The 10879-nt window shown below is 43.7% G+C and overlaps 1 protein-coding gene across 1 annotated transcript; it reads right to left on the bottom strand.

Moving 5' to 3' along the window:
• Window positions 1-1176: 1176 nt before the first annotated feature.
• id4 (inhibitor of DNA binding 4) lies at window positions 1177-4903 on the bottom strand. Its single transcript, XM_088928554.1, has 3 exons — window positions 2976-4903; window positions 2316-2377; window positions 1177-1826 (listed from the first exon to the last, which is right to left on the bottom strand). The coding sequence occupies exons 1-2, from the start codon at window positions 3330-3332 to the stop codon at window positions 2330-2332; spliced, it is 405 nt and encodes a 134-aa protein (XP_088784680.1). The 5' UTR covers window positions 3333-4903; the 3' UTR covers window positions 1177-1826; window positions 2316-2329.
• Window positions 4904-10879: the final 5976 nt, after the last annotated feature.

Genomic DNA, 10879 nt, shown 5'->3' with positions numbered 1-10879 from the left:
CAAAGTGGATACCTTGCAATGGAGTACCATCTAGTCCTTCGGTTAACACCGTGCTTTTAAAATACCATCTCCTGACACTGCACACATCCTCCACACGTGAGCCAGTGGTGAAGTCTTCAGCCAGTGTGCCTCATTTTCATAAGTGGCATGTCATGCCATTTGCCAAACCGTTTTGTACCATACGGTGTCGCGGGAAGCCGGAGCCTACCCGGCAAGCAACGAGCGCAAGGCAGGGTACACCCTGGATGGGACGCCAGTCCATCGCAGGGCAAGTGCAAGCCAATCGTACATGGGGACAATCTGGAGGCCACGGTAAAGGCAGAGGGGGGAAATTTAGCCCGGACACCGGGATACCTCCCTACTCTTATTGAGAAATGCCCAGGGATCTTTAATGACCACTGAGAGTCAGGACCTCGGTTTAACGTCTCATCCGAAAGACGGTTTTCATAAGTGTAAAGAGGGAAGTGAAATTAAAGCATAGCTTTTACGTTTGGGAGATGCCTCAGCTGAAGTGTCAGGTCTGTTAATGTCATTTTAAATGTCGTTTCTTATTCTCAAACGTTCTGCAAAGACACAGGGAAAAAAAATACACTAATCCTCAATGAAATATCTATTGCAGCTTTAATTTACGACCACAGCACCAAACAGAAGCAGGTGAAAATACTGCAGCTCAACTTATCTGTGTTAGGCAATGATAACTATTTTAAATTGCATTCCTATCATCTCAAAGGATTTTAAAAGCATCCAGTTAAATCGACAGAAGGATGCAACATATGAGCCAGGATTCCCAAAACTTGTTAAGGCTCCTCCACATTCTGAAGGGATGAACACACCCTGCCAATGCATGCCACAAGATTTTATTTCAGAAGTGAACATCTGTTACAAACTCTCAAAACCTTATTGTCAGATTTTTTAGAAACATTGCCATTTTTTTCCTTCAAAGAATACAATTACTTTGTTTTACAAAATCTTGTGATGTGGCACCATTTAAAGACCTACAGTATACAAAATCCAGCCAGAATCAACCATGCACTGCTTTCCATCCTGAAAGTCTCTTATTTTAAGCAAAATAATCTGGAAAGTCATTTTTTTGCATGCAGACGAGTTTATCAAGCGTTTAAAAAAAAGATGCTGGAACATCAATTATGTATTTTAAACTAAAAGGAAAAACTGGCATGGTTTTTACAGACTTTATTAGCAAAACATAATGGATTCATCCACCAAACATAAAAATGAAAACACCATATTTACAAAACAAAAGAGTTTTAATAAAAATATCTTATAATTACAATAGTCTATTTAAGCATATAGATATTTTCTTTCACATACATTTATAGAACATCTCTCTTTCTCTATATATATGTACAATATTAATTGTCATAAATCGTTATACCTCTTAACAATATTGAACAGTTTCTAGCAGGGCAAAAAAGTTATCCCTGGTCCAACGTGTATCATCTATTTTAAACAATAGATGTCAATACATTTACAATTCTTTTACAGTTTAGTAAAGCTTTAAAATCTGCTTTTAGTAAATTAAAAAATGCCGTTGTTCTAAAACAGTGTTCGTATTTATATAATGATGTAAACCAAACAATTCCACCGCGTCTCTTTTACTCAGAAATCAGAGCAATTATTTGAAGTTCTAGCATAATTTCTCGGAAAAACGGTGGGATAGGGGAAGAAGTTCATTTCGCTGTCGTAATTAAGTTTTGTTTTGGCTGTTGTTTTTTTTCCTGTTTCCGTAGCGATTAGCAATCCCCTCTGATTCTGCCTCCAGATTCTCTCTCGGACTGTTTCTGAGTTTGGATGGGCCTTCCGCACACCTGTGGGAGAGGAATGAATAGAGGGGAGGTTTGTATGAACCGCGGTGATCCAGACTGACTGGCGCCACCAAGAAAACAGAGGGCATGGTTGATCAACAACCCAAAACAAACCAGGTCAAACAACAACCACGGCTTTTTGGGCTTGGGCAAACGTACAAAACGCAGCTGCAGGCAACGAGACTCTGCTAACCCACTGCTTCAGAGATCCCGTTTTAACCCTCCGTTTGCTCCGGTTGATGGCTACACCAGAGACAGCTCTTGCGCAAAGTTGCAGCTGTGGCCAAGTTAATGCCAACAAATGGAGTCTTACTTCATTTAGTCTTACTTGCTGCAGTTGTTTCACTAACGCCGCTCACTCGCCTATTCAAATTTGACAAGGTTCCGCTACCCACGAAAACGGTTCATTTTGCGCTTTTTAGTCAAATGCGTTTTAACGGAGTACAAGTGCGTAATGCATTTGTTTAAAATGAAAAAACGAAATCTACTCACCTTTTCGCCGTATTTCAACGACACAAAATGCTGTCCTCTTGCTTTTTGAGAATGGCTCTTGCCTGTAACAAATCAAATCTTGAATTAAGACTTAATATAAAAAAATTGGCGTACGCGTTTTAATAAGAATTATAACTATCGTTTTTGATAAAAATTGATGTCTAGAAAGGTCTGTGCAGGAGTCAACACTCGCATTCCCACAAAGCAAAAAGAACGTGCAAATGTTTGAAAAATTTGACAAAATTGCATTTTTGCAGTTTTTTTTTGGTCACTTTAAATGTCCAACTCGCTACTCTCTCGACAAATGCAGTTAGGTGCTGCACCATCCCGTATCCAGAATGCTTCATAATGATCGTAAATGAAAATAAACAAAATCGAGATACTTTGAAACAAAACATGCGAAATGTGGCTCAGACAAACTAGATCTTACATGTCCAATTAACAGATAGGTTAACGGAAATTGCAGCAGAATTTCAGTTACTCCAGCAGCAACGATATATTATGCCTCTGCGGGGCAAAATGTGCTTTTTTTTTTTCTTGCCTTCAGGGACTGGTTCGGGACACCAGGCTGGCGTTCTTGGGTCCTGCTCGAGCCGGGCACCCACAGCCCGTCCCCGGCTTGCCAGGCGCCGGGCGCAGCGCTGCTTTGGGGATGCTTACCTGCTCAGTGTTGAGAGCCGTCAGGGGTGTCCTGGCGGAGGCCGGTGGGCACCTTCCGTGCTGCTGCCTCAACAGAGCCGGGTGCGTCTCCAGGGCGAACTGCAGGTCCAATATGTAGTCTATCACATGCTGCAGGATCTCCACTTTGCTGACTTTCTTGCCCTGCGGTATGGTCGGCACTAGCCGCTTCAGCCTGGTGTAACAGTCGTTCATGTCATACTGCAGGCAAAAGAGCTCCTCTTCTTCCATTTTGCACCGGGCGATGTTCAGGCTATGGTCCGACAGACAGTGGAAAGCGATGTCACCGCAGCCGGAGGAGGAATCCTTCTGAGGGCGGACTGGAGTAACAGCTTTCATTGTTATTTTTTTTAAAAACAACAACAAACAAACAAACCACACTGTACCGCTTGGCTTGTGGAGGCGAGTGGAGCTCTGGTTACAACAAGACGGTTATTTCTTTTAAAAAAAAAACCTCTCGGTGTTAAAGGTTACTTCAATGGACTTGAACGTCGTTAGCTGTACAGAAAACAAAAACAAAATGTTCAAGAGAGCGCAGTTCCCGTCTCTAATGCTATTCCCTGACCTGAGAGCTCACCGCTCTCCACTAGGCAGAGCGTTAAGTATCGTTAGAAAACGAATACAATCCGTACATTTATACAGGAGAGGGGAGGCGCTACCGGCGGCGGGTTGACAGCTGTGGGCGAAACGCCGGTCAATCAGGAGGCTCGCTGGTGCCCGTGATCGGAGCGCTCAGGCCTATAGAGGCGCTGCCCGCACACTGCGGTGGGTCTCCGGCTGAAGTCGCTCGTACGCGAAGGGCAGCGGCGCTGCTAGTAGCTGCGGGTAGGTGTGTGTGGGAACCCGGGCGGGTTGGGAAAAAAATGCAATCGTTGCGAAGGGTAATAGGGAAGGAGGCAGCTGGAACTTCGGGAAACGGGAATCAAGGTCACGTCATGCCCACAGAAAACCACTGCATAGCTAAGTAGCGCTGCTGTGAGATTTTTTTTTTAAATGAGGCGGACGTGTAAAAATAAAGAGCAGAAAAACTCCAGACATGCCCACACACCGCACCAACTGCTCAAAACCATCTGGGCTGGGAAGGAGACAACACACTTTTCGTGTAAAAAACAGCAAAGGGCGTCTTGGTTCAAGCCAATACGTATTGTACCACAACCACTGGCGCTATCAGTATCGATGTTGTTAATGCGTATTGTGTGAAACAGCTCAAGAGCACAATGCCGTCCGATTGCACTGTATTTTACATCTAAACTGAGGACACCTAGAGTGTGTGAAATCCTATTTTTGCTATAAAATCCGTTGAAAATATACACACAAAACATTAAAAATATGCTCCCATCGAAAATCTAAGTAATGCGTGTCTTAAAACTGAAAACCACCGCCAATTTAAATGAGGAAGAATGTTTATTATTTGCTTGGTGTCTGCGACTTTCAAAATTATTATTTTAAACATGTATTAATTTATTGAATACATAATGTACTTTGGTTCTCTTCTGTAGAACCGAGTATACATTATTTGCAGTAACATGCATCCGTTCCAGTTGAGAAGATTATTTATTGAGAGAAATCGCATACCTGAGAGATAACGTTTCAGGTCTATTAATACCAATCCTATGCATAATTTATTTTCATTTCAAGGTATTATTCCAGACTATCCGTTGACCACTGTCTTTTTCCTATACCGTATCCACATTTAAAATGCCAGAGGAGATAATATATATATATAATGCTGCCCCTTTTAAATATTTTAACAGGGTCTAGAGTTTTATTGCTTCTTCATCTCTTGAGCTTAGAAAACATTTCCATCACGGCCTAAACGGACAGATGAATCACGATATATAAAACCTTGTGTTATTTTAATATCAGGCGAGTGTAAACCATGTTTTTTTTTACAAAACCAATGCGCAATCTGCTAAAACAATATCTCATCATTGTAAGCATTCGCAGGTAAAAAAAAAAAAGTGGAATGAGCACAAGCGAACACATCTGAGTAGGGGGACTAAATGCAATGTTGTATATGTATCGACAGTCCGTATGCGGATACGTTTCAGTCTAAAAGTGCTTCTAATGATTTCGTATCGATCAGAGGTCCTCTGGGGATCCTTACCGAAAGTGTCCCAGAGATCATAACAGCAGATGTTATTATCGCGATGGCGATTTCGGTGGTAATTTCAGTTCGCAATACAGCAACAAGGCCGATCCCGATCCCAGTCCCTCCCGGGCGGACACACAAAACGCACAAGTTTATCGGCTAGAACTTGTGTGTGTGTGTGTGTAAACGTTAAAAATACAAAGCCAGTGCCACTAGGACAGAAGCCTACGTCTCGCCGACGTGGTAGTGATTTTAAGACGGCTCGTTTCAAAGCCGACAAAGTAACAGTGTCTGTTTTCTCTTTCGCCCCCTTTCTTTCCGGGCGAGTTCTCATGCCTCCAGCCAGCGGCGTGTATCTGTGTGTGTGTGTTTTTTACACATTCCGGCGGTACCCCCGCTTGCTGCGGCGCTCGGTCCCCGCACTGACAGCTGATTCATTGGCTCCTCACCCCAGACTGCCTGGCGCCAGCCCCGTGACGTCACCCATTCACGCCGATCTCCTGCCGGCGTCGCCAGGCAGGTTGCCAGGGCGATGCGGACGCCAAAGTCACAGATCCCTTCCAGCTCCGCAGACTGGGGGGGGGGGAGAGCAGCCCGTGAGAGAGGGCTGCCTTCCCCTCCCTGGCTTCTGGTGGGAAGTACAGTATCATTCACTGTCTCCAGCCAACACCTGCAGAATTACCTGATCTGTTAGTCTCGGGGTGGCTGGCAGTTGGAAAACCCTGAAGCCTCTGCAGGTGCAAAACGCCCTCAATTGGCGCTCAGGATGTTAAACATGCTACATTAATCTGTGAGCGTAAGGATTTATGACAGACACTGTTACTCGACGGGTCTATGCAGAAGTCGTGAAGCACCACTTTTGTCGTCTAGATACTTGTGTTTGTAATTTTGTAATTTTCTTTGACGGGGGTACAAACAAAATTGAGAAGAGGCCTTTGAAGGTGCCACCAAAACTACAGTCTCTATTACTCTATTATCAGTAAGTGTTAGGGTAACATTTTTTAATCCAAACTAGGAACAGGAACTTTCCCAGCACAAACCTCTTTCTTTCGGTGTCTAAAAGCAAAACCAAAAAACAGGTACTGTTTTTCTAATAATAAGTACTTCATCACCTTTTGTACAATGATTTTCTCTGCTGGAGGGGGTCCCTTCTCAATTGCAGAAGTTCCTCCGTTTCAGCAGGGAGGAGACTGCAGTTCAGATGTGGAATTGAATCCAGGCGTCCACAGTGCCACGATATCTTTAATGACCAAGCAATCGAAAGGATGGCACATCCTACAGCACGGTGGCCGCCACTCACCGTACCGGATCATTGGGATTTTTGGAAATTAGGACCAAAGAGTGCTGCCCCCCCCCTACTGGTGGTGCAGCGGTTAGCATCGCTGCCTTGCACAGCTAAGGTCCGGACTTTAAAGGTGATCCCTGTGGCTGAACCTCTTGTTATCCATCTTGACATTACTTACAGGCCAAATGTGAATTATCTGGAATCTGAAATATCCCTGCAGTTGAAAACACCCTTGGAAAAAGCACCGGTGGTTTTAAGGAAAACGTCAATAAAGTACAATGTTGTATCGTTCTTACTGCAGTGTTGCATTCTTGCGGGGCAGAATGTGTACCGCAGAGGAGAAGCCGGACGATCGGTATCTTCCATAGTGTGGGAAAGACACGCGTGAGTATTGCGGGGAAACACATTCCACCTACAAAAAAATGCAAAGGTCTGAGCTTTACGTAACTGCTTTTCTGCCTTCGATTTCAGCAAAGGGCCAGAATGCGTTTTCTTTCCATTAAATATTTTCCCTCGTGCGGGCTCAGAGTTTGAAATCCGGATTCTGAGGTGTCGTGAGTTGCCGCGTCATGACTCCTGACTGGCGCAAAGCACGAGTCACAGACGCGCAGCGTGCCGCTGCCGGCAATGGCCACACGTGCGACTAGCCTGTGGCTTTCACGGTACAGCCCGCGTAAATCATCATCAGCACTATGCATTTACTTACAGGGCCTTGCAAAAGTATTCAGAACCTTCTCATGCATTCTTGTGTGTAAGCGATATCTTTTTAAAATGAACAAATGTGAGGAAGAATAATTATTAGTAATGAGTTACATAAACCCCTGTACTGTTATTATATAGAAAACAGATCCATGCTTTTCCTAACTGCTTCATCCAATAAGCAAGCAACAGGCGCAAGGCAGGCTATACTTTGGGCAGGAGGACGTCAGTTTGTCACAGGCCACACACGCACACCCCCACCCACCAGGGCCAGTTTTCCCAGGAGCCATTCAACCTTCCAGTATTGAGTAGATAGTTGCGTCAGAATGCAGACTGTAGGTTGCATAGTAACAGGTAAAGGATCATTCCATGCTGAAAGGTAAAGAAAAGAAACATTATGTTTCGGATGTGGAGCCTTCATCAGGTGATAGGGAGAGAGGGAAAGTAGCAGAAAAAGAAGGGGTAGGACACAGGGAGAAAATGGGCACAGATCAGGTGAGAATGAGCTTTCCAGTATGTCCTTGGACTGCGTGATAAAATTCACACAGACACAGAGAGAACATGCAAACTCCACACAGATGAAACCTCTGAAATTGAACCCAACACTGTAAGGCAGCAATGCTAAAAAATGCATTACCTCTTAAAACCACTGACACCAACTTTTTAAAGTACTTGTTTTATCACTGCAAAGGATGCCACTACCCGTTTTCTCACTTACATACATAATCTTGTATCTGATAACATTGCAAAAGTAACTTTCTGCAATGCACGCAGTAGTATAGCAGATGCTGGTTGAAAACTCTGGGGCTTGAGAGTTACAGTATGCTGGTGCACGGAAATAGCAACGAAGCCCCTACAATGAGAAAGATATTTACTATTATTGAGAGAGTCCTTTTTCCCTGCATTTCATTCTCAGTTACCAGGCTCCACTTGAGGGCTCTTCAGCTGGCTTCAAGCCCTAATCTTTCTCAAAGAACAGAGGCTGCCTTTCTCCTGGGCTCTTGAAAGAGTAGTTCATATCATCTGCATTTTTTGGTAATTCTGAAAGTCCTATGATGTTTTCTGCGTGGGTCTCTATCGTCATTTCTGCTTAGATAAATATTTTCTTGCTGAGTATTCCAGCAAAAACAACAAATGAAAGGACTTCTCCAGAGGTATTGCTCTAGAGAGAGGCGTGTTGGTGCAGTGGTTTGCATTACTGCCTGACAGCACTGGAGCACTGACTCCAATTGCAGACCTGGGGTGCTATCTGAGGGGAGTTTGCACGTTCTTCCCAAGTTTGTGTGGGTTTTCTCAAGATATTATAGGATATTTCAGCTTTCTTCAACAGTGCAAAGAAACAGTGCTAGGTTAATTGGCTTCAGAGGAAATTGGCCCTTGTGTGAGTGTGTTTGTGGCTGTGTGCAATGGACTGGTGTCTTGCCCAGGGTGTATCCTGCCTTGCGCCTGTTGCTTGCTGGGATAGTCTCCCATGACCCTGTATTGGATGACATGGTTAGAAAATGGATTCTGCAGAACCTATTGCCTCTGCAAAAGTTAATTTTCCTATCAAATAAGTTGAACACAAACAATAACAGAATCACATTAACAGAATCACAGGGGACAAATGACGAAAAAGAACAAGACAAACACACGAATCAAACCTTTAATGTATCCAAAAAACATCCTACCAGAGCATGTGCACTTCGCTTCTTATAATAGTTTTTCCTCTAATGTAGCATCTTCACCTGTACTTTTCAACCTGACTAAATAAACCAGGTAGACGAGCAAGGACCAGAATTGATAAATTAGCTTTGGGTTAAGTGAACTTTCTACTAACATGGACAGCTTTCAAACAGGGAGAGGACTGTGCTCATTTTGTCACTGGGAAGAAATGGTGCCTTGTGTTTGCCAGATGGTACCAAGTCAGTGCCCACTGGGTGAAGAGCTGGAGGTGGGTGCCGACTCAGCTGGTTAGATTAAAGGCTCTATTACTGTAACAGTTCTAGCAGGTGACTTAATGTGCTGCACGGAGCGAGTCAGGAAAATGAAAAAAAAAAAAGGAGGAGAGCTCCATAGCTGCTGCGCTCTGTTGCTGAACAGATTACTTTTATACTCCAGTTAGCGCTCACAGGCTCCGTTTCCCAAACGCGTTTGTAAAAATATTGAAGTGAAAGCAAAGAAGGAAATAACATCTACAACATAAACAGCGATCCTGTGAAAGCAGATTGTGAAGCCCAAAAGCCCACAGCAGAAGAGAACCACACAGAATCTTGAAAACATCAAATTGATAAAATCCAGTTCAAAATAGGATATTTAAATGGAAACATTGACTTTAAGCAGCACATTGCAATACAGCTACCTGGGACGTTAGGTTTCACTGCATTATTTTTTACAGTATGTTCAGTAGAAATCTTCTGCACTACAGTGAAAGCAAAAGCAATGTTTCTCAATCTCCATGACTCTATTTCACCCTGCCGTTCTCCCCATGGGTATTTTCCCTCGGGCATTATTTTCATGTGGGTTACTGAAAATGGGGAGGAAAACAACTTTCATTAGCATAGTGTGCAGGCCTTGGCTCTGGTGAGGAAGAATCCAGTAAACATCCATTTCTGCTCACAGATACCCTGCTGTGCAGAATCTGTTGTGTTTTACCTGGATACAAATGAAACATCAAATCTAAAGGCTGAGGCAGAACAAAATGACAATACTGGGCTCAGGCCCTCTATAAATAAAGGCCTTATGAGGCCAGAACACACAAAAACTAATTAGGACAGCAAACATATTTTGAACCAGAAACTCTATTAAGTGAAATCTTCTACAGTATACTCTCTAAGCAAAGACAAGCTCTGAAACAGCCCAAAACCAGCCACCAGTGGGAGTCCTGATATATAAGAAACAGACTGAATTAACCCCATGTAAGAATGTGGCTCTCACTTCTCCACTAGGGAATCAAACAATTATCCCCATATGAGCCTATATACGAACAGTAGAGGCCTCAGTACCAGGTTAGCTGAAACTACTATCCCCACTACAGCTTGGCTGCTACAAATATCACATTAGATAAAGCAGTTTTAAACCGTTGTCAACAATTATGAGTGAGTAACTACGTTTGGAATATGTGAACACATAGCCGGTCAGTGGGATCCACTCAGCGCTGCGAAGGGAGAGCCTATGACATTGTAGGGAGAGATTACAGCAGGGTGGCTCCCCCTTTCCATCTGTGTCTTCCGTAGGAAAAACAAATCAGAGCCATGCAAAATAAGGGCAAGGCCAGCTGGCAAGAAGAGCCAGGAGCTTGTTTTTCACAGAAATCTCATCCTTTTCTCTGGCCAGTTGAGACCATTGTAAGGGTCACCCCTGACGGCCAACATCACGGTGAGAAAGCTGCTGAATTCTGGGGGGACGCCGAGGTCAAATACTTTAATAATACTATTATATATGTTCTCCTCACCACAGCACACCTATACACAGCACCTGCTCCACAAGGCCACATCGGTGTCCTCCTTAGCTATTAACACTGTCCGAGTTAAAGAGCTGTGATATCCCATGTTGTGAGAATTGGCGTGGCTGTTCATGAACTGTACAACCATCAATGAAATGCCCTGGGCCTTTAAAATCTCCTCTTGATAAGCCTACAGAATGAGGACTTGCTGATTAAGAGTCTGCTTTTTATATCTGTAAGTATGTGTTTTCCAGCTCTCAGCTTTGAATATCTAGACATACATATGGAATATAGTATACCTGCTATATATAGGCATTATGGAACACCTTTCCAGGTTAGGGTGGGAGTAAAGGGCATCAGTGGCCTTGTACATACAAGCATCAATG

Source organism: Atractosteus spatula, chromosome 12 (assembly GCF_055471065.1).
Source record: "Atractosteus spatula isolate fAtrSpa1 chromosome 12, fAtrSpa1.hap1, whole genome shotgun sequence".
NCBI classification, from domain to species: domain Eukaryota; kingdom Metazoa; phylum Chordata; class Actinopteri; order Semionotiformes; family Lepisosteidae; genus Atractosteus; species Atractosteus spatula.
The sequence above is the reverse complement of the archived record's forward strand: the minus strand, read 5'-3'. Positions and strand labels throughout refer to the sequence as shown.